Here is a 24,211-nt window from a genome sequence, read left to right on the forward strand (position 1 = left end):
TCATCGAGGTCGACGACGCGTCGAGCACGCGAGCTGCCGAGGACAGTCACGGCACTGACGTCAGCGACGAAGCTCCTCCTCACAAAACGGCATCAACACCCAGAACGCTCGCTTTCACCCACACCACACCATGGCCCAGATCACCCTCGTCGGGAGCACAGGCCTCGTCGGCGCAGCAGCGCTCTCGGCCCTCCTATCCAGCCCGACCAAGCTCGCGCTGACGACACTCACGCGGCGCGCCGTGCCCACGCCGGCGCCCGCGAACACGTCTACGACGCTCACTGCCCTCGTCCAGCCCAGCCTCGCGGACGCTGTCGGCGCGCCAGAGCCGCTCGCGCACAACGGGTCAGTGTACATAACCGCCCTGGGCACGACGCGCGCGGCGGCCGGGAGTCTAGAAGGGCAGGAGAAGATCGACTACGTGTTGAATCGCGACCTTGCTGCGCGGGCTCACGCGGACGGCGCCGAGACGGTACGCAGCGGACGAAAGGACGCGCTGACCCCAGATCATCCTCGTGTCGTCTGGGCGCGCGGACAGCGCCTCGTACTCTGGCTATCTTCGCATCAAAGGCTTGCTAGAGGACGCGGTGCTCGAGATGGGGTTCAAGCGGACCGTTATTCTGCGGCCTGGTGTGCTGCTTGGCCGGTACGTCGGCGACAGGCCGAACAAAGCTGACGCCTACATAGGCCCGACGCGCGGTTTGCAGAGAACGCCCTCGGGTACGCCATCAGGACACTGCGCTGGGCCGGCCTGCCCGTCGTGCGGTATGGCATTGATGCGTCCGACGTCGGGGCCGCCGTTGCCCAGCTTGCGCTCGAGCCGGGCGAGGGGGTGCATTATGTGTATGGCGAGGAGATGGTCGCGCTTGCGGCCAAGTATAGGGCTGGGTTGGGGGAGTAGGAGATGCACGGTGTTGGGCGCGCGTCACGAGGAGCTCGGCCGTGTGGCTACGGACGACTCGCGCGGCAAGAGGCGACATCGACCAGCGGCACTGCCACAGCCTTATACCTTATACTTGACTTCCCACCCCACCTCTCCATCCATACCAACACACTCACCACACATACACAGCCCACACTACACATGCACAGCCCACGCACCCACACACCTCAACCCGCACGACGCAAAAGTACCGACCCCTCCCGGCGCGGGGTCGCAATGTCTCGCGGGCTCGAACCGCGGACCTGGGGCTGTCACACTTGCCAGGTGATGCGAATTCATCGTGGGTGTTCGCAGGCGCCGGGCCCCTGGCCCGGCGTGAGGAGACTGGCTCCCAAGGCTAAGTCCTGCGCGGCGGCGTCGCGTGCGTCGCTTCGGCCGTGTCAGTCGTCCTCCGTTAGCAGTCAGTCCCGCGTGCCGTCAAAAACCAGCCACCATACATCCCAACAGCTCCTACAACACGGCCTCCTCCTGCCCGTTCCCCTCGTGTAGCGCGAGGCGGAACAGCGCCAGCGCGGACCCCATAGCAAGGTCGCGGAACGCGCCGTCGGCTGGCACGACGACGGCTACAAGACTCGCGTCGCGCGCGGCGGTCTCGAGCTCGGCGCGCGCGGCCTCGCCCTTTCCGGTACTGTTGCGCGCGACCTGCGCGCCGAGCACGTCGTGAATGTGCCCCACGACGCGGGGGGCACGCGCGCCGAACAGGTCGCGCAGGGGGTAGCACGGCACCGCGGGCTCCGTGTGCCCCATGTGCGCGAGGAGCGGGACGTGTACCCCGCCCGTTACGGTCTTGCGCTTGTCCCCGTCGCCAAGGGTAGTAGGTACAGGCCGCAGGTCGAGGTCGAGCAGCGCGAGCACCTCTGCCCCGGGGCTCGAGGGCACCTGGCCCATGTTGACGAAGGCCGTCTCGTCGCGCGAGAGAGGCCGGAACCACGCCGCGTCGGGCGACGCGCCCCCGCCCATTCCTGCGATCTTGGACCGAAGCGTCGACAGCTCGGCCTCGACGGCCGAGCGCAGGTCCGCGCCTTGTTGTTGTTGTGGGAGGTGCGGCGTCGCATGGGAGGACGCCGCGCGGAGCTGGAGGAGGGCAGGTCGGGCGGTGGCGGCGCGTGATGCCTGTACTGTGGGAGCCACGGCTCGAGAGAGCGCGGGGACGCTCGCTCGTGCTAGTGATCGCAGCATGCTGATGAGCTTTTGTTGTTCAGTTGAGGTGGTGGTTGGTGACAAGTCGGCCGATAGGCGCGATGAGAGCGAGGAAAGTGGCGACGCAACGACGTCATTGGCTCGCGTGGGTGACACGCGCTTTTGGCTCCGAGGACTGGCCACTCTGCGCCACTGAGGCAGCGCGTTGCGCGCGTCCTCGGGCTCTCGCTGACAAGAATTGCATGCAGCATGTACGGCCTACGTTCGGGGATGTCGGTGGTTTCTCAAAGACCCGAACGACGTGGTGGGAAGTATGGAGCGAGGCAGAGCCGGGTGTAGGAGGTGAATTTGCTGGCTCTCTGACTGGCTGTGGCGTGGCACCTTGCCTGGAGCCATCAACACTGTGACCAAGGCTCCCTTCAAAACGCCCCACAGTCCAAGGACGACATCAGCACCTATAGACTGCAGACAAGACAAGAGTACCCCGCCCAGGGGCATATGCAACACCAAGAAAGTCGGAAGTAGCCCGCGCCGAGCCCGAACCCACCGCAAACTGGGAATCTCCGGGTCGATGCCGGACATCCTCATCCCCAGGGGCACACGGGGTCGCTTAAAGCAAGTGATGCTGCTGCATTACCCGGCCAAGCGAAGATGCTTGCTACTTGAGCTGTACAGTGCGTTGTAGGCAGGCACCTTGGCGCCGCGTCAAGGTGCGATTGTCGGCGACTCCGACGCGCGTGTTGCCCGTTCGGCAGCCTACGTCCCCAGAGAAGAGAGCGTACACATGCCTTCGGGGCTGGAAATACGCAAAGGTAAGTGAGGCCGGTGCCCGGCACCGATGGTGGCACCGAGGGCGCCGTTCCGAGCCACCACCCCGCCCAGGGTGGAGGAGGCAGGATGTTCCTTCCTTCTCCCGAATCGCCGGCGAATCCTGGGTATACAATAAGCGGGGCGAGTGGGCAGCCGACTGGCGGCAGCTGTGGGGTTGGATCGATCGCGGCGGGCCTCTTGTGATTGTGGCGATGTAGCCCAGATACCGATGAAGCCGAGATTGCGCGGGTACGGCAAGTGCCACGCCACGCTGGCCGCCGGCCAAGTCGAGCTGCCGGGTTCGCGAGCTGACGACCGACGGGTCTCAGTGCACTTCGTGGCAGTCGCAGTTCGCGTCTGTGGCGATATATCTTCGCCTACAACAGCGCGTCCCAGTCCCCACCTACACAGTGCCACCATGACCAAGACCGACCCCGACTGCAAGCACGACGGCAGTGTCTACATCACCGCAGCAGACGACGTCGATGTAACGTACCCCTCTAACAAGGACGGCACCGCCGATGCCGCCGTCGACGGCGTGTTCGGCGCGCTCGACGACTCGGCGGCACAGTCGTACCGCTCCGTGACCACCTTCGGCGCGTTCGCGCTCATCACCAAGGCGAATATCGGGCTCGGCGTGCTCTCCATCCCCTTCGTGTTCCAGGTACTCGGGATCGTGCCGGGGATAATCGTGATCCTTGTGCTCCACTGCATGTTTGCGTGTGCGTGGCATCACCTCCGCACACGGCGCTAGGTACGCTGACACGCTGTTAGACTCCGCGGCGGCCATCGGGCCGTTCAAGGCCAACCATCCCGAGGTGTACGGCGTCGCGGAAGCGGGCTTCGTCGTCGGCGGGCGTTGGGCCAAGGAGGTGCTCTACGTCTTCTTCTACATGCGTGAGTGTTGCACCTGTTGCACCTAACTCCGCTGACGACGAAAGTAATGGTCATTGCAGCGTCCGGCGCCATGGTCTCCCTCTCCGCGGCGCTCAACGCCATGAGCTCGCACGGGGCGTGTACAGCCGTCTTCATTGCCGTCGTCGCTGCCGCAGGCGCGCTCCTCGGCGCCATCCCCACGCTCTCGCGCATTACGTGGCTCGGCTGGGCGGGCATCGCGTCCCTCATGGCCGCGCTGCTCACCCTCACTATCAGCGTCGGACTCCAGGGCCGGCCGGCGGATGCGCCCCGCCCTCCGGCTCCGTGGACTAAGGAGTTCAAGATTGTCGGCAGGCCGACGTTCGAGGAGGCTATGGCGGCCATCAGCACTGTGCGTGGGGTAGAGGCACCGCTGACGACATTACATAGGTCCTGTTCGCCTACTCTGCCACTCCGACGTAGTAAGTCGCTGTATGGCTCAAGGGCCATGAACGACGCTCACGCCACACACAGCTTCAATATCGCCGCAGAAATGCGCGACCCGCGCGGGTACAACCGTGCCATGCTCACGTCCATCTCGCTCATCACGCTCGTGTACCTCGTGCTCGGGAGCGTAGTGTATGCGTTTTGCGGCCAATACGTCTCGACTCCGGCGCTCGGGTCCGCGGGGCCGCTCATGAAGAAGGTCTGCTACGGCCTCGCGGTGCCCGCGCTTCTGGCCTCGCTCACAATCGTCACCCACGTAAGTGTCGGGTGACGACGCCACTCACCCGCCCCAGCTCGGCGCAAAGCACATCTTCGTGCGCGTGCTGCACGGAACGCACGACCTCACGCACCCGACGGCAAAGCACTGGATCGTGTGGCTCTCAACCGTGCTGGGCACCACACTCGTCGCGTACGTCTTCGCGTCGGCCATCCCAAACTTCGGCTCCATCATCGGCTTCTTCGGCGCCATCGTCGTGCCGGGCGTCTCGCTCCTCCCCTACACCGCCATGTGGTGGCACGACAACTGGCGCCACGCGCCCGCGGCGGAGCGCACCCCCCGCCGCTGCGCGCTCCTCGCCGTCAACATCTTCATCGCGGTCGCGTCGCTCTTCTTCACCATTGCCGGCGCGTACGGCGCCGGCGTGGAGCTCGTCAAGTCGAGCGCTACGCGCGGCCCGTGGAGCTGCACCGACAACTCGGGTCGTAGGGGTATGGGTGGGGTTAGCGACAAGGTGCGGTGCTGCGCGGTGGTAAATGGAAGCAGAGTAAAGTTGTCTGGAAGTGTTGGTTGAATGTCAAAGGATCCTGTGTGTTGTGGCTGAGCTTGGCCGCCACTGTTGTTCGAGCTCCGCAACGATAGAGCCACATCCAAGCATCACAGCTGCCTCTTCTTGTCTCTTCACATACCTAGAGCCAGGCCACCCCGGCCGCCGCCGCCTTGGCTGGTGGGGGCGGAATGCAGCCAACTAACTCCCCACGGATGATAATCTCGGGGACCAAGCAAGGCCTGTCTGGGTCACGCACGTCGCCGGTGAGCCTAGCCGCGCTACTGGAGACTGTGATGTGTGCATCCCCGACCCCCACCGGGCTCCACGGCGCCCATGGCTAGTATGGCCATCTTATCCGCCATCTGCATGTACGCCAGCATATCCGGCAGTGTGTGTCTGTCGCCATCAGCAAGGCATCCTTGCCAACAAACTGCCAGTGCTGACGTCAGGGCGCTGATAAATAATCTCGGCTCAGCCGCGGTCGTCGTCGTTTCAGCCAGCGCCCAGCCAGGTAGCCAGCGCCGACGCACACAAGCATCGCCGTCAACACATGCATCGTGAAGACGCACACTCACTCGCTCTCAACCTCACCTTTGACGACGCCGCCGTCTCTGCCCTCCTCATCCCCGCCCGTGCTTCTGCTGCTTGTTGCGCGTGTAAAAGAACCCCGCACGTCCTCGGTCACGGTCAAGCCCGCTGGCTGTTGACTGCCCCCTCGGCTACGGTCCCAGCCGGTCCCTCGCGTCGCCGGCCCGGCCGACTAGTCATGGCATCGCTCGTCATGCGACGTCGCCTCACTGCTGCAACTGCTGCATCCCTCTTAAGCACCAGCCGCACTTCCCCACAACACACCTTTCTCATCCCCACATCACTCCGTCTCGCACGACAAAACAGCACTACTACCACCACACGCACAATGTCCGGACCAGGCCAAGGATTCGAGTACGACCCCCAGGAGGTCAGCTGGCTCCAGCGCGATGCGCTCCTCTTCGCCAACTCGATCGGCGCGACGGCCGACGAGCTCCACCTCCTCTATGTGAGTAGTGACAGCAGCGTAGCGCGAGGTCACACGCCTTTCGGCATGGCCTGCAGTCCAAGACGAGCTGTAGGAGCCTCGCCGCTACCCCCGCTCCCTTGCGTGAGCACAACCGCTGACACCGCCCAGGAGCTCAACCCCAAGTTCGCCGTGTTCCCCACCTACCCCATCATCCTTCGTACGCACCCCTCGCCGAGTAAGGCTAACAACCCCAGCTTTCAAGGGCACCACCCAGGAGGTGATCGACTTCTACGGCTCCAAGTTTACGCAGGCGATTCCCGGCGTGCCCAAGTTTGACCCGCGCCGCGTGGTCGACGGCCAGCGCTCGATCCAGGTGTTCAAGCCGCTCCCCACTTCGTCGGCCGGCAAGAAGTTCTACATCAAGAACAAGGTCGTCGGCGTGTGGGACAAGGGCAAGGCGTCGGTCGTCGACACGCAGCAGGACCTCGTCGACGACAAGGGCACGCTGTACGCGACTGTGCTCTCGTCGTCGTTCTACGTCGGCCAGGGCGGCTGGGGCGGCCCCAAGGGCCCCGCGGGCGTCAACTACCCCATCCCGTCGCGCGCGCCCGACGCGACCATCTCCAACCAGACGACCCGCGAGACGGCCCTCCTGTACCGCCTCAACGGCGACTACAACCCCCTCCACGCGACGCCCGAGCCCGGACAGAAGATGGGCTTTGGCGGCGAGATCATCCACGGCCTCTACTCGTGGAACTCGACCGCCCACGACCTCCTCCGCGCCGTCGGCGGCTCGGACCCCGCCAACCTCAAGGAGTACTCGGCGCGCTTTGCCAGCCCCGTCAAGCCCGGAGACAAGCTCACCACCGAGCTGTGGAAGACGGGCAACGTCGACAAGGACGGCTTTGAGGAGATCCTCTTTGTTACCAAGGGTGCTGGCGGCAAGCCCGTGCTCTCCAACGGCCGTGCTCTTATCCGCACTGCCGCGCAGTCCAAGCTGTAAGCTGTTGTATGGGAGAGAAGATGTTTGTAGGTCGAGGACCATGCAGGTATGAAGTGACGGGGACACACACGCTCACATGCTAACTCTACTGCTAACTGAGCTGATCTACTGATACAGACACACGCCGTCACTCACGCGCTACTCAGCGACACACTCAAACGGCACGGCGAACGCGCGCACCTTGTCATTAAAAGCCTCGACCTCGGCCCTGAGCCCCGCCTCGTCCTCCACGCGCGCAATCTTCTCGTCGCGCAGGCGCGCAGCCTCGGCACAGCACGCGTCGTAGGTGGCCTGCGCGGCTTCGAGGTCACGCCGCGCGCGGGCAACGACCTCGTCGTAGCTGGCCTCGACGGCGGCCTTCTCCCGGCGCGCAGCGGTGCGGCGGGACGCAATGTCGCGCTCGAGCTTGAGCCGGTTGAGCTGCAGCGAGCGTGCGACGGGGTCCATCATGGCGTTGGTGAGCAGCGGGGTCGGGGCAAAGTTGGACAGCGAGAGGAGCTTGGGCAGCGCGGCGGGCGCGGCGTCGAGCACCTTGACGCGCTTTGGGATAGGGTCGGAGCGCGCGAGCAGCCGCTTGCCCTTGCTCTTGCCCTCCCACCACACTTTGTCCTCGGTCTCCATCTTGCCGGGACTCTCGAACATGAGCGCGTAGAGCTTGACGCCCTCGGCGAATCCCTGCGCGGCGGAGAAGGTGAAGGTGCAGCTTGCGCCGGTCGCATGGCACCTATCGCACTCGAGCGGGGTCTTGGGTTCGGCGGTGTCGGGGTCACGGATGGGCGCGTAGATGGCCGAGAAGGTACAGCTGCACGCCTCGTCGTCGTCCTCGCCGCTGCCCAGGAAGCAGTTGTCGCACGTGAGTGCGCCGCTGGGTGGGTCAGCCTGGACGCCATCCACAGCAACCCACGTATACCACAGGGGGCGGATCTTGTGCGCGTTTTCCGCGAGGTACGCCGCGGCCTCGGGGTTCGACGTGTCGAGGGAAGGCGCGTGCGGGCCGAGCTTGAGCGCGAGTTGTGGGTCGATGTGCCGCTGCCTGGCTCCGATGTGGGCCAGCGGCTCCGGGCAGAAGAAGGGCATGTGGCGCACTACTTCGTCGTGGAGTACGGGGTGCGTGAGCACGCGCGGCGCGAGGGCTGCCTCCCCGCGCCGAAGGGGCGACAGGGGGTCGTCGCGCAGCGCCCACTCGTCGGCGTGTAATTCGTGGTTGTCTTCCTCGACTGGGCGGAGGCGGAACCATGGCGCCGCGATGCGCGGCAGGCCTGCGCTGAGGGGATAGCGCTGCGTTGGGTGCGGGTAGAGGGTGTCTGCGTGGGGCGTGTGGGCGGGGTGTCGCACGGTGAGGGTCTTCATTGTGAGGGTGTCGCTGGAGAGAGGAGTGAGGAGAAGGACAGTGTGAGGTGGGAAAGGAATGATGAGGAGGAGGAGACGAGGAGGTGGAGAATGGGGGGGGGGGTCCACTTGCCCCTCCAGAGGTCTTCTACACGGACGCGTTCATGCGGATACAGTGCACTACACTATGACAACAACAGCTCGAGCTGTATACTAATATAACAACCACCCACACGCCACTCACTCACCACGCGCGCGCCAAAGCGGGCCGCGCCACGCGGGCCCCTCGCCAACCTCATACCTCACCCCGGTACCGCGCGCGAGGGCCACACGGCGGTCCTTCTCGCCCTCAATCTTGGCGAGTTCGCGCTCGCGCCACTCGTTGGCCGCCTTGCGCAGCTCGGCGTCCGTGTCGTGCGCCTGCTGCAGCAGGTATGCGGCGCGGGCGATCTTGTCGGCGTACTCGGCCTCCACCGCCTCCGTCTTCCTCATCGCCTCGTCGATCGCGTTGCCTAGCTTCGCAGCTGAGGAGGGGCTCAGCGGTCCTGGTGCGGGTGCGGGGGTGTATGTTGGTGTTGGAGTGTTGAGGGCGGTTGACGACGGGGTGTTGAGGGCCGTTGATGCGCTCGTGGAGGGCTCGGAGTAAGGGGTCTTCCGTCAGCGAGGCCACGTTGCCACATACCATGCCGAACGCGTCCTCGTCGTCTGAGATAGTGACGACTGACGCCGCCTTGCGGGGCCTGCCGTACTCGGTCTTGACCTGCACGACAGCCTCGGCCTTGCGCTTCCCCTTGCCCTTCTCCTCGGTGGGCTTGCCCCCACCGCCCCCGCCGGGCCCCTTGCCCTCCCACCATACCATCTCGCCGACGTCCATCTGGGACGCGACGCGACGGCGCTCAAACACGACAGCGTAGAGCTTGACCCCCGCGTGATACCCGCCCCCGTGGTGGAGCGAGAAGCGGCAGTCCACCCCGTCGAGGTGGCACAGGTCGCATGTGAGCGGGATCCCTGGCGCATCCGAGTCGGGGTGCCGCAGCGGCTCGTACACCGACGAGAAGGCGCAGCTGTGCGCTCGGTCCAGCTGGCCAGTGGGGCTGGTGTGCGAGGTGCAGTTGTCGCAGCTCACTCCGGCCGGTGGGCTGAGCGTGGGTGGTGAGCTTCGCAGGCGGGCATGTCACCACTCACCGGTACCATATCGGCCGAACAGCGTGCTCGAACTGCGCGACGAACGCCCTCACCTCGTCATTGGCCATATCGACAGCCGGCAGATGCGGGCCCTGCACGCGCATGAGGAGGGACACGGGCACGTCGCTTCCGTCGTCGCCGAAGCGCGTGATCCGGCGGAGGAAGGGCACGTACTCCGCGTTCTGGGGCAGGAGGGCGGGGTGGACGAGCACGAGCGGGGAAAGATGGGGCACGCCGCCTGGGAACCGGCGCGCGCCATGCTGCTGGAGGTAGAGCGCGAGCGCGCGCTCGAGCGCGCGCTTCTCGGCGAGCAGCTTGACCTTGTTGTCTGCCTCGGGGGAAGGTTGCGGCGTGCGGCTGACGGCGACGCGGGGCCCGCCGGCTGAGATGGGATAGGGCTGGGCGGAGCTGAAGAGGACCGCGAGCGGCGGCTGGGGCGTGTGTGGGAGCAGGACGAGGGCCTGTGTGCGCGCCTTGGGCTTGGGCTTGGGTGCTGGGACTGGGGGTGGGGAGGGCATTGTGGGGGTGTGGGTGGTTGAGAGAGTTGAGATGATGGGATGAGATGGTGAAATGAGGATTGGGGGCGGGGGAATGCGGGAATGGACGAGGCGAGTGTTTTGGCAGGGAATGTGTACCCAAAGTCCGTCGAGCTCTCCCGATATTTGCAGAACTGTCACAGGCAGCATCTCCAATGGCATGAACTGGTGCAGGTTGACCATGGCCGCTGGCCCACCCCAACTCTCTCTAAATCCCGACTTCAGAGTGAGCGGTCGGTCCCCTGCCAACTCGTCATCAACCAACACCGATTCCGCCCACAAAGCATCACACGTCTCGACATTGTAATGTACCAACAACCTCGACCCCTGTTCGCCCAGTGCACCAACATCACCTCTTTCAGTTCACAATCCCGCTTGGTCCATTGCGCCATGAAGTTGAAGCCATTCCTTCTCTCGCAGGTGCATGGCCACTCGCTCCCTTACATTGGATCGATCGTTGGGCGAGCCCGAGCCCACTGGTGAGCTGTGCATTGAGCGATGTGTGGCTTGCTGTTGGGGTGAGGCGTTATGGATCGAGGGCCGTCTGGGTCGGACATGCTTGCAGCATGCTGTTGTTGGCTCACTAGGCGTAATATCTTGTAACAGCGGCCTTTGACAAATCGTCGTCAGCCGCGAGCTGTGGCACAGCGCCCTCATCCCCTCGCGCCTCGTCCCACCAGTTTGCCACTGTCTCTTTAACGCCAAACAAGCCCATTCATTCGACCACTCTCACGTACACCCCACAAAGTGGTCGCACCGAAGCACGTGGCCTCAACCTCACGTGCACGAGAACGCTTCTAGTCAGCGAGAGAGCTGTGTTGTGCCCTCGTGCCTCCAATTCAACCAAGTGAGCAGCAGCGCGGCGCAGCGGCAACATTGAGCAAGTCTTCGAAAGAGGGGCAACCATTTCAGTGGAGAGTGGAGGGGGATTGTTGGGATATAATAGCCCGACGACTCCAGCGATAACTAGTACCTTTTGTGGAGCTGTATAAATCCCTACAGGGATGGACTTCGGCGTACTCGCCGCCGGCTGCGCAAGACATGTCTCAGCCGCCAACACACACAACAATAAAAACATATGCGGGGTTCGCTCCCTGGGGGGGGCTCCGCCGTAGCGGCAGTCCTACCAACATGGGCTTCACGGACGATTTAACGATTGCCCTAAATCGGACTCGTAGGCACAACGTTTCGCAGGTGGATCGAACCTGCACCCTCACCGTATGTACCTTGCCTCGCTAAATACCCAAGAGGGCCGACCCCGAAGGGCTAACCAGCTATGCCTAACCAACATATGAGTTGGGAATGGGGTTTTCGCAGTTCCATTTCAATGGCGTCGATCCACTGGTGGGCCGCACTGCTTGAATCGCCTGGGGGAGGGGAAGTGCATCCACTGGTCTGATACTGCGCTGAGATGATCGCGGTGACGGTCAAGTGCAGCACCTTGCGCTGAGTGACTGGTGGCGGAGACGTTAGAAACGAGAGTTGCTCGATGTGAGTGGCAAACGTGTAGAACAAGGTGAGGCCACGACAGCTTGGTCCTCGCACTCAAGATTCAACAACTTCATCCCATCTAGATCTGTCCAACTGCCGCACCGTCGCCGCGCAGATCCGAGCCACCAGCCCAGACGTTGGCGCCAGACGGATCCCGCACAGCCAAGATGACCTGTCCCTTGCCTGCAATGCGGCGGGTGTAACCAGTGGCGAGCTTGATGTCGTGACCGAGGGCTGTGGTGTGAGTGAGGTGCTCGCTCAACTAAAATACACCTCCGCTCACCTCGCAGTGCGTCAATGACCTCAGGCGCGACGCCCTCCTCGATCCAGATCTCTGAGTTGACATCACCTGCCGCGGCAGCGTTCGCAGTCCCGGCGTCTGGTAGGCCAGCAGAGATACAGAACCTCGGCGCGTCGAGGGATGACTGGGGCGTGTACCCCCTCAGGAGGTTCAACAGCACCTGCACATGTCCCTGCGGCTGCATGAACCCGCCCATCACGCCGTAGCTGAGCACTAGCTCATCGCCGTGCGTCACCATCGCTGGGATGATGGTGTGGTAGGGGCGCTTGCCACCCGCGACGTTGTTTGGGTGGCCTTCACGGAGGACGAAGCCGGAGCCGCGGTTCTGGAGCGTGAAGCCGCACCCGGCGGGAATGGCACCAGTGCCGAAGCCTGAGGTGTGAGCGTGGGTCAATGCAGTCGAAAGCGTCAACCCACCGGCGTAGTTCGACGCAATGAACGAGCAGGCGTTTCCCTCCTTGTCTGCCGTTGTCAAGTAAACGGTGTCGGACGAGCTGACGGGGTAGCCGTGCTTCGGGTTGCCCGACTTTGTCAAGTCGATCAAGGTAGCACGCTTGTCGAGGTATTCCTGCCATGCGTCAGTGGCTTCGTGACCCATTCTGGAGCCATCTCTACGCACCTTGCTCAGGAGCTCCTTGACAGGAACATAGGCGAAAGCAGGATCAGTAACGTAGTACTGAGCTGAATGGGTCAGTCACCACGTGCAGTTGAAACCCACTATCAGCGAATGCGAGACGTAAGGCCTCGATGAGAACATGCAGGTACTCCGTGCTGTTGTGCTCGAGGGTGAGGACGTCGACGCCGTGGACCCGCTCGACGGCCTCAATGATGCCGAGGGCGAGGAGGGCGGTCAGGCCCTGGCCGTTTGGTGGGCACTGGGGTGTGAGTAGGGTAGGGCTTCCGACACTCGCCAACCAGCCCCTCCCAACACCTACCTCCCACAGTGTAAGTCCCGGGTCGTCTGCAGTCGCCTTAAAGTCGTACTTGATCGGCTCGACCACCTCGGCGGTGTGCTCTGCCAGGTCCTCAAGTGTCATGACGCCACCGGCTGACTGGATGAGCTTGACGATCTCTGATGGGTCAGAATGGGCGGAACGTAGCCACCCACCTTCGGCAATGCGTCCCGTGTAGAAGCCCTTGGCGCCGTGCTCCGCGATCGCCTCAAACGTCCGCGCAAGCTCGGGGTGCTTCATGATGTTGGACTGCTTGGGCGGAGTCTGGGGGGTTAGAGCTGGTACATGCTAATGAATGCATAGCTCACTCCATCAGGAAGCATCATCCTGGGCGTCAGTTGATCGATTCACATCACTCAACTCACTCCCGCCAGTTAGGACTCGTCTTCTTGACGAGCTTCTCGCCGCCGGCCCACTGTCGCGAGTTGATCTCGTGGCTCGGCACGCCGTCCTTCGCGAGACGGATTGCTGGCTTGAGCACCTCGGCGAGGGTGAGCTTGCCCGAGCCGAACTCCTTGACCGTGAGCTCCCAGCCGGCGGCGGCGCCGGGGACTGTGACCGAGTTGAGGTTGTCGAGGGGGATCTGGAGTGTGAGTGGGGTCTACTCCTCGAAAGGAAGGAAGCTGAAGCCACGAACTACACAGCTTCACCTGCCAAGGAGAAACACTCACTGTGTCACCTGTCACTCCCTGACCACGGAGATACTCAAGGGTCAGAGCCTTAGGTGCGCGCCCCGAGGCATTAATACCCCGCACCGTCTTGCTCTTAGCATCGTAGAACAAGCAAAAGAGGTCTGGAGTGAGTAATCAGTACCCAGGACCCACTCACCCCCGCCGATGCCGGTACACGTCGGCTCAGTGACGTTGAGGGCGGCAGCAGTGGCGACGGCAGCGTCGGCTGACGAGTCAGCTAGCTACCCTCTCATCAAGCCGACGCACCCGCATTTCCACCCTTGTTGAGGATCTCGAGGCCCGCCTGCGCGGCTGAAAGGTCAGTAGGTAGGACGGCTCGTGACTGCTACCCACCCAGCGGCTGCGACGTCGCGACCATGCCCTTTGTCGAGTAGACCGTCGAGCGGCGGCTCGCGAACGGCGCAAAGTGCGTGTCGTTGGCCGGGTTGAGTTTGGAGTAGTCTAGCGGCATAGTGCAAGGCTTGTCTGTAAGCCTGTTCGATAGTAGGTGAGAGGGAGACAGAGGGGTGGTGAGGAAAGAAAGCATCCAGGTCAAGCGTGGTACACCCCCCATCATTCTGCCCATCGTCCGCAGCAGTGACGCCATATGGTGGAGGTCAAGACACGGCTGTCTCCGAAGAAGTGAAGACGGGATCAAAGCCACGTGAAGGTATGACCTGCCACAAAAGTCCCTAACATCTTTGAATTGCCGAAAAACGCCGGCCGTGTCGAAACTTCATTTGATTCCGTCCCTTCACCCCTGGGGTGGTAGTCGAGCACCCAGCCTGCACAGCCAGGCCACACCCAGCAGACCCACCACCTGCCTGGTCGCTCGCTGGTCCTGGTCCTGCTGCTGGCTACCGTTGCTGCTGCTGCCGCGGACCACCACTTGGCCACTTGACCACGCCTTCTACTCCTTCATCCATCAAAATCAGTCAAAATGGGTTGTGAGTAGCGACGACGACAGCGACGACGACAACAACCAAGACACCAGTATGCTGACCGCGCGTTCCTCGTTGCTCCTCGGCCCCGCTCTCGTCTTGCTCGTGCTCGCTACCTCGGAAAACTCGAAAATCGCAAATCTCATCGCGCCGTGGCCGTGATATTATCCCCCTCGACAACCCCTCCCACACCCACTCACAGCGAACAAGCCTCGTGGTCTCCAGGCCGCCCGTAAGCTCCGCACGTCGCGTCGCGAGAACCGTTGGGCCGACAAGGACTACAACAAGCGCGCCCTCGGCAAGTTCTACAAGACCTCGCCCACCGGTGGTTCGTCGCACGCCAAGGGCATCGTCCTTGAGAAGGTGAGGCTGGGAAGGGAATGTGCTGGCTGGCACGGGCAAGGCATGGGCGAGGGAGGGACGAGGACGCTGGGAGGGAAACCAGCTGGAGTTTGGTGGGAGGCTGTTGGATTGGACCTCGGCGGGAAACTTTTGAGGGACGACCACCGACTGCCCATGGAGAGAGAGAGAGAGGATTGCCTGCCCAAGCCGCCAGCACACCCATCGCGTCGTGACGAGCACCCAACTAACGTCCCCAGGTCGGTGTTGAGGCCAAGCAGCCCAACTCGGCTATCCGCAAGTGTGTCCGTGTCCAGCTCATCAAGAACGGCAAGAAGGTCACCGCCTTCGTCCCCAACGACGGCTGCCTCAACTTCACCGACGAGAACGACGAGGTCCTCATCTCCGGTTTCGGTCGCCGTGGAAAGGCCAAGGGTGATATCCCCGGTGTCCGCTTCAAGGTCGTCAAGGTCTCGGGCGTCGGCCTCCTCGCTCTCTGGAAGGAGAAGAAGGAGAAGCCCCGTTCGTAAGCGTACGGGTGTTTCCTTGCTGCTACCATTTATCGCATTGGGAGATGCACTGTATGACTGAGTGGTCGCGCAAGGAGGGATATTGATGGTCGTGACATTGCGCCGTGGGCGGATGTCGCGGCCAGGGCTGGCGCAGCTGCCGCGCCATTAGATGCACGTCGTTGCTACCAGCATGTTGGGGTGGATGGGGAAGTGGTGTGGTTGTGTGTCGTTTGTCGTGTCGCATGTCGTGTGTCCTCTCGCATGTGTCGTGGGTCTTGCGTCGTGTCGTGTGCCATCAAGTCAAGCGCAAGTCTGCAGCGCAACGATGTCAACTCAACCCTCCTGCACCCGATCTCCTCGTGCGCCGATACAATGCTATACATCCTTAATTAACAAGCAACAACTAGAGTACAACTCTACTCGGCATACTCTACAACGACATAGTCCTCGCCCGTCTGCCCGTCCGCGAGCAGCAGTTCGCGCACGCCAAAGTCATCCAGCTGCACATCGTGCGCGGCAGAGAGGTGGCGGCGGACATCGTAAACGCGGAAGAAGCGCGCGTCGCAGTCCTCGTACACACCGTTCACTTCAGCGTGGTACGGGCACACCCAGCGGCGGTGCATCGCGCCGCCCGGGAGCCCAGCCGCGCCGGTGAGCAGGTCGGCTTCGGACACGGCCTCCTTTGGCGTCTTGGGCGTCGCGGGCTGCCCGCACACCAGCATGTGCCGCTTCAGGCTCGCTGGGCGGCGATATGCCCGTCCACAGTCGGGACACTTGTGCTTCGCGCTCGGCGCGTGCGTGCTCGACGCGTGCTCGTCGCGCGCGAACCGCGTCTTGAAGGTCGCCCCGCACCCCTGGTGGCTGCACCACCACTCCTTGCCTGCCTCGCCGCCGAGCACGCGGGCGAGCTTGCGCGGGGGCTGGGGCTCCTCGGCAGGGGGGACGTACTCGCCGTCCTTCTGGTCGTGTTCGTCGTCCGTCCCATCGGCCGGCACGGCGTCGGTCGGTGCAGCTGCAAGCGACTCGCGCTTCCGCTTGCTCCTCTGCCGGCGGGACAGACCGTCGGCGAGCACGGGTGGCAGCGTATCGATCTCGTCGAGCGGGCGCGTGGCAAGATCCGCCTCCTGATCTGCGTGGACCTTGAGATGTGCGCGCAGGTGCTTGGCCGACTTGAATGTGCGGCCGTTGCACTCCGGGTGTGGGCAGGCGGGAGGGTGCGCATCGCGCATGTGGACCTGCAGCGCAGTCCAGGTCTGAAACGTCGGCAGGCTCTCAGTGTGGTCGGGATGAGAGCAGGTATAGCGCGACGCTAGATGTCAGCTTGGCCCCTAAGCACACACTCACCATCGTGCGTCCGCTCGTGTGTCCGGAGTTGCTGCCTCATGGCGAACGACTTGCCGCAGCCGGGGTGGGCGCAAGCGAACGGCTTGCTCCCACTCGGGGCGTGCACCTCTGCGACATGCTCGCGGAGAAGGTGGGTCTTGGTGAAGGTCTCATGACAAACTTCACACTCGTGCACGTCGGCGAGGTCGTGTGCCTCCTGGTGCCGCTTGAGATGGGTGGCCGTCCAAAACTTCTTGCCGCACGAGCAGTCGCCGATATCGCACACGAAGGGCTTGTCCTCCTCGTTCTTGTGGGTACGGAGATGGGCCGCGAGGTGCGAGGCTCGGAGGTACGTCTGTCCACACTCGTCACACTTGTGCGGCCGCTCGCCGGTGTGTGTGAGCTCGTGCTCCGCCAGGCGGGACGGCTTGAAGTACGCCTTGTCGCATCCTGGGTGGGGGCACGGGAAGCGGCGCTCGGTGCGTGATGGTGGGCGCGAGGGCGTGCCCGGCGTCTTGGGTGTGCGGACCTTGGGCGACTTGGCCTTGGTGCTGGCTGGTGAAGGGGCAGTAATGGGCGAGGCTGGCGGCGAGATGAGGCGAAGGGCAGCTGGGGCTGCTGGCTTTAATGGTTTTGGAGCGAGTATTGTTGGTGGCTGGGCGTCTCCTGCCGTGACCATTTCTGTCTCGAGTGCCATTGCGGCGAGTCGAGCGGCCCTCTTGCAGCTCGCAAAGGCTTATGACGATGTCGAAGATGGATGCAGTCAGCCCCCTTGTCGCTCGACCACAATTCCACAACAAAATGTCAGGAAAATGCGTATGGGCTCCGGATTAGGTAAGGGTTTTACCACGTGGAAATACTCCCGTTGAGACTAACCCCTTGCGTTTTGTCGGCCTTGTCGGCGGCCGCAAATCGGATGGCGGCAGGCGGGGCGGAGGCGCGGACATTGGTAGACTGACCGCGCGCCCTGCCTGGCCCTGCCCCATGCACGCCGCGGGCCGTGGGCCATGAGCCAGTCGTGTGCCTTTGTGCTTGGCTGGCTGGCGTCAAGTCTCCGCCGCGAAGTCGCCATCGCTGCGCCAGCCAGGCTATAGGCTATCTTTCCGACGACGACAAGTGGCCACGCGAGCCACCACGGTGACGGGTTGGTTGACCCGGATACCGATAATACGTGTTCCCATTAATTATACTATTCCACTCCACTCGAGTCCTACTCTTTCTCAACAAGAGCAAGGACAGCAATGGCTACCATACAGCCGCCCTCAACCGGCGGCACAGACGGCGATACCACACCGGTGCAGCAGCTCAACGACCCCATCGCCGGGCTCAGGAACCGCAAGCAGCCCAACGCCGCCACCACCCCCACGGCGGCGCACACGACCAAGACTACGTCGTCGTCCGACGACTCTTACAAGGCCGACGACGAGGACAATGCAGACGATGCAGACGATAAGAAGGCAAAGGATGCGCCAGAGGTGACGTGGGGCAAGACGCCCGACGGTAAAGGTGCGTGTCTTGTTTTCGTCGGGGAAGGCGGGTGTACTGGTTGGGTTGGGGAGGGACACGTCTTGATCGCACGACGAGCGAGGCGCCGGCCGGCCGGTGACGGCTCGCTTGCGCAGCGGGGAGGGAGGGCAGCGGAGTGACTACTTCTCTGCGAGCTTGCTTGCCGCCGAGCGCGCTGGAGGAAGCCGAGGAAGGCGAGGAAGGTGGCGGGTTGTTGTGGCGACGAGCGTTGGGGAAAGCAGAGCCGAGGCAACTCGGTGTCACGCACGCAACCGCATGCACACGACCACTCTGTGCATGTTACATTGGTGCAGATTGCGCTCCTTCTCGCCGCCGTTGCCCCGAGCACGCCATGCCACAGCCCGACGTGGGCGCCAATTCGTCCTTCCTCCCCACCCCATTCGGCCTGCACGACGCCATTAGCCTATCTGTCGCCATGCGGCCGCTCGTGTCGCGCGCATCGACGTGGCGATCATCGCCAAATCGCGTGATTGTCGACGCATGCGCGTAGGCGGGCGTCGCGAGCGTACGGTCATACTTCGCGGTGCTCGGGGCGTCGGGTGTCGCGGCGCGGCGATGAAGAAGAAGAAAAATGTCTCACTTGTTATCGCGACTAATCCGGCTACTACAGTGTTCCGCGTGCCCACGACCCACTCATTCGTCCACACGCTCCTGCACACCTTCACCCGCTCGTCCCTGACGCGCTGGACGACCTTTTCGCTCGTGGCCCAGCCCGCCCTCTTCTTCCTGCTTGCCGGCTACCCGACGCTCAGGTCGGCCCTGTTCCTCGTCTACTTTGCCTTCTGGCGCGCGGCTTACGATTTCGGCTTTGCATGGGTCCTCCGCAAGCAGAGCGAGCAGAAGTGGGTCGTCCGCTCCCTCAAGCAGTGGGGCTGGCTCGACACCAACTCCACCTCGGGCGGCGCAGAGGGCCGCGAGTGGGCTAAATGGTGGAAGCGCGAGCTCGAGATGAAGGTCGGTGAGGGGTACACCTGGGAGTCGGTCCCGCAAGAGTACAACTCGTGGCTCATTTTCCGCCAGCTCGTCGATATCGTCCTCCTCAAGTGAGTCACTGTGATTGTTTCACCAATGCTGACGCCACAGTGACTTTGTCTCGTACTCGCTCTTTGCGTGGGCCAACCTCAACTTCCCGGCTAACCAGGGCGTCTTTACCCACATCCTTCGCTGGGTGTTTGGCTGGGCCCTCATCGCCTTCAACCTCTGGGTCAAGATGGACGCCCACCGCGTCGTCAAGGACTACGCTTGGTACTGGGGAGACGCCTTCTGGCTCATGGTCATGCAGCACGACCTCGTCTTCGACGGCGTCTACGAGATTGCCCCTCACCCGATGTACTCGGTCGGCTACGCCGGATACTACGGCCTCTCGATCGTCGTCGGCTCGTACACTGTCCTGTTCGTCTCGCTCGCTGCCCACGCCGCCCAGTTTGCCTTCCTTCTCTGGTTTGAGAACCCTCACATCGAGCGTACCTATGGTGGCGAGAAGAAGCCCCTCGCCGCTCGTATCCCGCTCGAGGTCGAGGTGACTGCCATCACCGCCGAGACAGCCGATGCGCTCGCCCCTGAGATCGCCACGCCCGCGGCTACCGACGGCGAGACGGAGAACGAGGCCGAGCTTCCCGAGCTGCCTGAGCAGGAGGAGGAACGTCTCATCCACGCCCATGTCGAGGACAGCTTCAGCGTGTCGACTGTCCCGACCGGCTCATCCAACCTCCGTCGCGCGCGCGGCAAGAGCATGTCGGTCCACGACCTCACGCAGTACTTCTTCCGCAAGCCGACGGTGATCTTTGACCGCCTCGACATCTTCCGTGCCTCGGACTTTGCGATCGTCGTGCTCGTCGCCTACGCCGTCTGCTCGCTTGTCCCGGCTCTCCCCGCTGGCTTCGGCCTTGCTGCCCACTTCCTCCACGCCCTCGCCTGGCGCGCCTTCCACTCGTACGGCCTCGGCCTTCTGCTCCGCGCGCAGTCCAAGACCCGCTGGCTCGTCCGTCACTACCTCAACAACTACCCCTACCCCGTTGAGGGCAACTTTGACGCCGACGAGGACACTGGCGCCGACAAGGCCGTCGTCAAGCGTGCCACCGAGGAGGCGTTCCAGAACTGGCAGCTCGGCTACAACATCTCGCTCGTCATGACCTACGTCTCGTTCATCGGTCTCGCTTGGAAGACGTACCACCTGCCCAGCGACTGGACTGTCAGCGGCACCATCCTCCGCCACGTCCTTGGTGCTGTCCTCATCGCTCTTCACGTTTGGTCGGCTGCCTCCATCCGCGAGGTCCTCGGCGACTTTGGCTGGTTCTACTCCGACTTCTTCCTCTTTGACCAGGTTCCGTCGCGCCTCGCCTACACTGGCATCTACCGCTTCCTCAACAACCCCGAGCGCAGCCTCGGCGGTGCCGCCTTCCTCGGCCTCGCCCTCATCTCCAACTCGCGCCTCGTGTTTGCCCTCGCTCTCTTCTCGCACCTCAGCCACTGGTGGTTCCTCTCGTTCGTTGAGGGCCCTCACATGCAGCGCCTCTACGGCGACCGCCTCCGTAAGGACGGTGGTCTTACCAAGACTGTCAAGGTGATGGCTGGCAAGACCCTTGGCCGTAGCCTTGGCCGCAGGAAGAGCATCCCCAACATCAAGCGCTACGTCGACGAAGTCCGCGACTCTATCGAGAAGGTCGAGGTCAAGGTGACCGAGGTTGTCGAAGACTTCTTCGAGAACGCCCGCCCTCGTCTCGTTGAGCTCGCCAACGACACCAAGAACCTCATCCAGTCGTCGCGCGAGCGCATGACCGTCACCCGCGTGGCCAAGGACATCTCCGAGTACGACACGTCGCGCTACTCGATCAACCTGGCTTCATCGTCGTCGGCTTCGTCTGTTCCCCGCTACCATGTCGGCCAGCCCATCCGCGTTTCGTGGACCGCACCGTCCAACCACTCGCGCAAGGACTGGATCGGCATCTACCGTGTCGGCTCGGTCAAGTCGGAGCTCGTCACCAACATCTCGTCGATGGGCAAGTGGGTTCCAATCTTTGAGGAGGAGTATGTCGGCTCGGAGCAGACTGTCCTCACCCCCGGCGAGGAGATCTCCACGGGAGATGCTGGCACCGTCACGTTCCGCGGCAACCGCCTCCCCTGGGCTCCGGGACAGTACGAGCTGCGTTACCACCACGGCGGCAAGCACAATGTCATGTCGATGATCTCGCCGATCGAGATCTTTGGTGAGTTACTCGATTCCGCGACTAGCTAACTCCTCAGTGACCAAGCCGTCAGAGCAGCACTCGTACCGTGCCGTCCGCGACACTGTGCTCAACATTGTCGTGCTCGCGCTCAATGCTAACCCGTCGCTTGTTCCCCGTTCGGCGAAGCAGCTCGCGCTCAACCCGAACCACAAGCAGACCAACAAGCGCGCCAGCCGTGCTCTCTCGGGGAGCTCGTCACGCGCTTCGGGCCTCGGTCTTCTGACCGAGTCCCACCCCTCGGCTGCGGCCTCCATCCGCGAGGCCTCGGCCCCCGTGTCCGTCGCCACGTCTGCGTCGGGCACCGCGGCGTCCACGCGCCCCGCGACCCCGCTCTCGGCGTCGGCCTCAGATGAGCCCATGTCGCCGAAGCGCCCCTTCCTCTGCTCGTCAGCCGCTATGACCGAGCTGGCTGAAGCGCTCGAACACGACGCGGTGCCACCCGGCTCACCGCCGCAGAACCAAGACCCGCTCTTGGACGATACGCTGCAGGATCCGGACGATTTCGTCGTCATGGACGAAGAGCAAGCCAAGCGCATCACCAAGCTCGTCGAGTGGGCGTTTGATGTCGAGCTCAACCCGGATGTGGTTATAGCGGACGCAAACGTCGGCGCGTTGGCGAGGCGCGTGTTAGGCGCGAGAAACCTCATCGATGGGAGCGCGGCGTCGTCGACGTCGAATCTCGTCGGCGAGGGGTCGTAGTGGGCGTTTGTTCCGCGCGGCAGCCCTCGCCGCCATCATATCTTCTCCAGTAACACGTAGCGACGCTGTCGCGTGACACTGCAATTTGCGGATGCCTTGTGGAGTGGCGGGTGATTTAGACATCTAGGCGTATCCATATTCATGCTGGTTTTATGCATGCGTTGCGTCCTGCCAGAGTGGCGGGCTGGGGTGAGGAGTGGCAGCGGCTGTGACGGCACTGCGGGTCCAGGGATGGGCGTGTCCCAAGAGCATCGAGGGAGCTTACACAAGGCGATAAGATGTCCCCAAAAAGGTACGGGCGCGCCGATCCGCGACGTGCTCGCACCTCAACACACACAACACACACGGCACACGGCACACAAAAAGCCCTACCCCCGCTCCCGAACCCCGGCCGCCAGTCTCCTTCCTCCTGAGACCGGTTCGGATTCAGCGAGCGGGCTCGAACTCCCAACCTGCAGTCGTGGGGGGTACATCCCCCGGCGGCTGTTAAACCGCTCCTCCACGCGCTGCTGGTGGTGGTGGGGTCGCACACACGACTTTCAGTCACTCGCCACCGCCACAACTGTAAGCCCCGACCTGTGGTGACAGTATCCACAGCAGCAGGCTATATACAACGTGCATAATCGTAAACAAACAACACGCGCTCTCGCTCTCGCTCTCTCTCTAGGTACACTCAAAACCTGCGAACCACATCAAGGCGGTATGTGAACGGCCCAAAGTCGTTATCGTCATCAAGCTGTCTCCCCTTGCTGCTGCCAGCGCTCCCCTCGAACAGCGCCAGGAGCTCCGACAAGCGCTGCGGCACGAACCCAATCTCGTCAAACAGCGCGCTGACCCACCCGTCGAGCGGCGCGCGCGGGCCAAGAGGCAGCGCGTAGGCCCGGAACAGCGGGTTGGCGAGTAGCCCGGCGTAGAGCTCCGTGCTCAGCCCTTTGTCGGCCGTCGCGAGGAGAGCAGATAAAGCGGAAGGCGAGCGCGGGGTTGTGGTGAAGTGCGCGCCGTGGAAGCGCACTAGGCCTGCCAGTGCGCGTGGGGCGGACGGCTGTGTGTGTGTGAGCGGTGTTTGTGGGGGTGGAGGTACAGGAAGTGGAGGTACACGAATGTGGCCCCACCACGCGCCACCCAGCACCCAACGACTTGTCACCCGGCCTGTGCGCACTCATGTTTGGGACGCGGCGCGTGCGGTGGCGTCGGTGACGGGGGCGTGGGCGTTGTGTGCCTGCGGAGGAGGTGGTGGTGGTGGTAACAACCAGCCATCTCGAGCATGCGGCCAGCCGTAGATAGCATCCAGGCCGGCATCCACCCGTAGAGACATCCATCTCGCGTCGCTGTCGCCCAGCCAACCCCGCATCCCTCCCTCTCACTAGCCTCGCTGGCTTGGCCAGCTCGCCCGTAGTACTAACAATCCACGCCGGCCCGAACCACTCGACAAGCCCGACGTCCCCGAAACACAACCAAAGAAACGTGACGAGGTCGAAATCCGCCTGTGTCCATTGGGTACCGTGCGCCTGGTGCCAGTCTGCTGCGTCGCGCGGGTCGAGGAGGAGCGGGGGTAAGAGGGTTGAGAAGGATGGGAGGTCGGAAAGATACTGGCGAGTGAGTAAGCTCCTCTCCTCTCCTCGTCCGCTAGCATCCACCCGGAGAACCACTCACGACACCTTCGCCTGCTCGCCCATGCCGGCGGAGCACTGTCGCCGCGTGCGTTATCGCGTCCGCGGTGGGATGTGGCCGCGGGAGGGAAGCCAGGGCGAGTGGCTGGCGTCAGTTTGGTCGTTGGGCGCGCTCACCTCGCCGAGGGAGAGAAGGCTTGAAGCTGAAGATGAAGACGACGACGACATGAAGTGTAAGAAGAAGGAAACGCTGCCAGAGCTGCAGACCAGCCGCGAGAAGGTGAGCAAGCAAGCAACGAGCAAGCAACAAGAGATTATGTCGACTTTCGTGTGATTATTCTGGCTTTTGGTGGGGGGAGGAAAGAGTGGTTCGATGGGAGGGGGTGCCACTAGCCCCAGGTGATGTTGGTGGCCACCGTCGGTGATGGCGAGGGCCACTCGACAGACATCATCGTACCCCGCTCGCAGGCCATGAGCTCGTCACCCTTGACGAGCCCGAAACCACTCCGCCCCCCTCCCCCCGCCGCGCCGGTGGCGCCGAAGCA

General features: G+C 63.2%; 10 protein-coding genes across 10 annotated transcripts; 5 read left to right on the forward strand and 5 right to left on the reverse strand.

Moving 5' to 3' along the window:
• Positions 1 to 130: 130 nt before the first annotated feature.
• Positions 131 to 923, forward strand: fmp52 (Protein fmp52, mitochondrial; the record flags this gene model as incomplete). Its single annotated transcript, XM_062771614.1, has 3 exons — positions 131 to 472; positions 507 to 646; positions 688 to 923. 3 exons carry the CDS (start codon positions 131 to 133, stop codon positions 899 to 901), a joined length of 696 nt encoding a protein of 231 aa, XP_062627598.1. The 3' UTR covers positions 902 to 923.
• A 470-nt stretch (positions 924 to 1,393) lies between these two features.
• Positions 1,394 to 2,122, reverse strand: LOC62_03G005089 (uncharacterized protein; the record flags this gene model as incomplete). The annotated part of the gene is made up of 1 exon (XM_062771615.1): positions 1,394 to 2,122. One exon carries the CDS (start codon positions 2,120 to 2,122, stop codon positions 1,394 to 1,396), a length of 729 nt encoding a protein of 242 aa, XP_062627599.1.
• Positions 2,123 to 3,311: 1,189 nt separating this feature from the next.
• On the forward strand, positions 3,312 to 5,023 carry mtr_7 (N amino acid transport system protein; the record flags this gene model as incomplete). The annotated part of the gene is made up of 7 exons (XM_062771616.1): positions 3,312 to 3,615; positions 3,668 to 3,790; positions 3,835 to 4,160; positions 4,199 to 4,230; positions 4,283 to 4,511; positions 4,549 to 4,963; positions 5,019 to 5,023. The coding sequence occupies 7 exons, from the start codon at positions 3,312 to 3,314 to the stop codon at positions 5,021 to 5,023; spliced, it is 1,434 nt and encodes a 477-aa protein (XP_062627600.1).
• Positions 5,024 to 5,590: 567 nt separating this feature from the next.
• NIT22 (putative dehydratase NIT22) lies at positions 5,591 to 7,083 on the forward strand. The gene is made up of 3 exons (XM_062771617.1): positions 5,591 to 6,058; positions 6,188 to 6,236; positions 6,274 to 7,083. The coding sequence occupies exons 1-3, from the start codon at positions 5,789 to 5,791 to the stop codon at positions 7,020 to 7,022; spliced, it is 1,068 nt and encodes a 355-aa protein (XP_062627601.1). The 5' UTR covers positions 5,591 to 5,788; the 3' UTR covers positions 7,023 to 7,083.
• Positions 7,084 to 7,160: 77 nt separating this feature from the next.
• LOC62_03G005092 (uncharacterized protein) lies at positions 7,161 to 10,054 on the reverse strand (the record flags this gene model as incomplete). Its single annotated transcript, XM_062771618.1, has 5 exons — positions 7,161 to 7,887; positions 7,927 to 8,385; positions 8,653 to 9,002; positions 9,034 to 9,490; positions 9,537 to 10,054. 5 exons carry the CDS (start codon positions 10,052 to 10,054, stop codon positions 7,161 to 7,163), a joined length of 2,511 nt encoding a protein of 836 aa, XP_062627602.1.
• Positions 10,055 to 11,642: 1,588 nt separating this feature from the next.
• ywrD_0 (Glutathione hydrolase-like YwrD proenzyme) lies at positions 11,643 to 14,006 on the reverse strand (the record flags this gene model as incomplete). The annotated part of the gene is made up of 13 exons (XM_062771619.1): positions 13,843 to 14,006; positions 13,756 to 13,800; positions 13,646 to 13,714; positions 13,489 to 13,610; positions 13,183 to 13,400; positions 13,126 to 13,144; positions 12,973 to 13,081; positions 12,800 to 12,936; positions 12,583 to 12,739; positions 12,484 to 12,545; positions 12,282 to 12,432; positions 11,847 to 12,236; positions 11,643 to 11,797 (listed from the first exon to the last, which is right to left on the reverse strand). The coding sequence occupies exons 1-13, from the start codon at positions 13,958 to 13,960 to the stop codon at positions 11,643 to 11,645; spliced, it is 1,752 nt and encodes a 583-aa protein (XP_062627603.1). The 5' UTR covers positions 13,961 to 14,006.
• A 341-nt stretch (positions 14,007 to 14,347) lies between these two features.
• Positions 14,348 to 15,464, forward strand: crp-28 (40S ribosomal protein S23). The gene is made up of 3 exons (XM_062771620.1): positions 14,348 to 14,435; positions 14,632 to 14,792; positions 15,029 to 15,464. The coding sequence occupies exons 1-3, from the start codon at positions 14,429 to 14,431 to the stop codon at positions 15,296 to 15,298; spliced, it is 438 nt and encodes a 145-aa protein (XP_062627604.1). The 5' UTR covers positions 14,348 to 14,428; the 3' UTR covers positions 15,299 to 15,464.
• A 232-nt stretch (positions 15,465 to 15,696) lies between these two features.
• Positions 15,697 to 17,350, reverse strand: sfc2 (Transcription factor IIIA; the record flags this gene model as incomplete). The annotated part of the gene is made up of 2 exons (XM_062771621.1): positions 16,625 to 17,350; positions 15,697 to 16,589 (listed from the first exon to the last, which is right to left on the reverse strand). The coding sequence occupies exons 1-2, from the start codon at positions 17,298 to 17,300 to the stop codon at positions 15,697 to 15,699; spliced, it is 1,569 nt and encodes a 522-aa protein (XP_062627605.1). The 5' UTR covers positions 17,301 to 17,350.
• A 437-nt stretch (positions 17,351 to 17,787) lies between these two features.
• Positions 17,788 to 22,227, forward strand: CHO2 (Phosphatidylethanolamine N-methyltransferase). The gene is made up of 4 exons (XM_062771622.1): positions 17,788 to 18,109; positions 18,741 to 19,173; positions 19,214 to 21,336; positions 21,374 to 22,227. The coding sequence occupies exons 1-4, from the start codon at positions 17,845 to 17,847 to the stop codon at positions 22,054 to 22,056; spliced, it is 3,504 nt and encodes a 1,167-aa protein (XP_062627606.1). The 5' UTR covers positions 17,788 to 17,844; the 3' UTR covers positions 22,057 to 22,227.
• Positions 22,228 to 22,729: 502 nt separating this feature from the next.
• Positions 22,730 to 23,219, reverse strand: LOC62_03G005097 (uncharacterized protein; the record flags this gene model as incomplete). Its single annotated transcript, XM_062771623.1, has 2 exons — positions 22,730 to 23,098; positions 23,169 to 23,219. The coding sequence occupies 2 exons, from the start codon at positions 23,217 to 23,219 to the stop codon at positions 22,730 to 22,732; spliced, it is 420 nt and encodes a 139-aa protein (XP_062627607.1).
• Positions 23,220 to 24,211: the final 992 nt, after the last annotated feature.

The sequence above is a fragment of the Vanrija pseudolonga genome, chromosome 3 (genome assembly GCF_020906515.1).
Source record: "Vanrija pseudolonga chromosome 3, complete sequence".
In the NCBI taxonomy this organism is placed as follows: Eukaryota; Fungi; Basidiomycota; class Tremellomycetes; order Trichosporonales; family Trichosporonaceae; genus Vanrija; species Vanrija pseudolonga.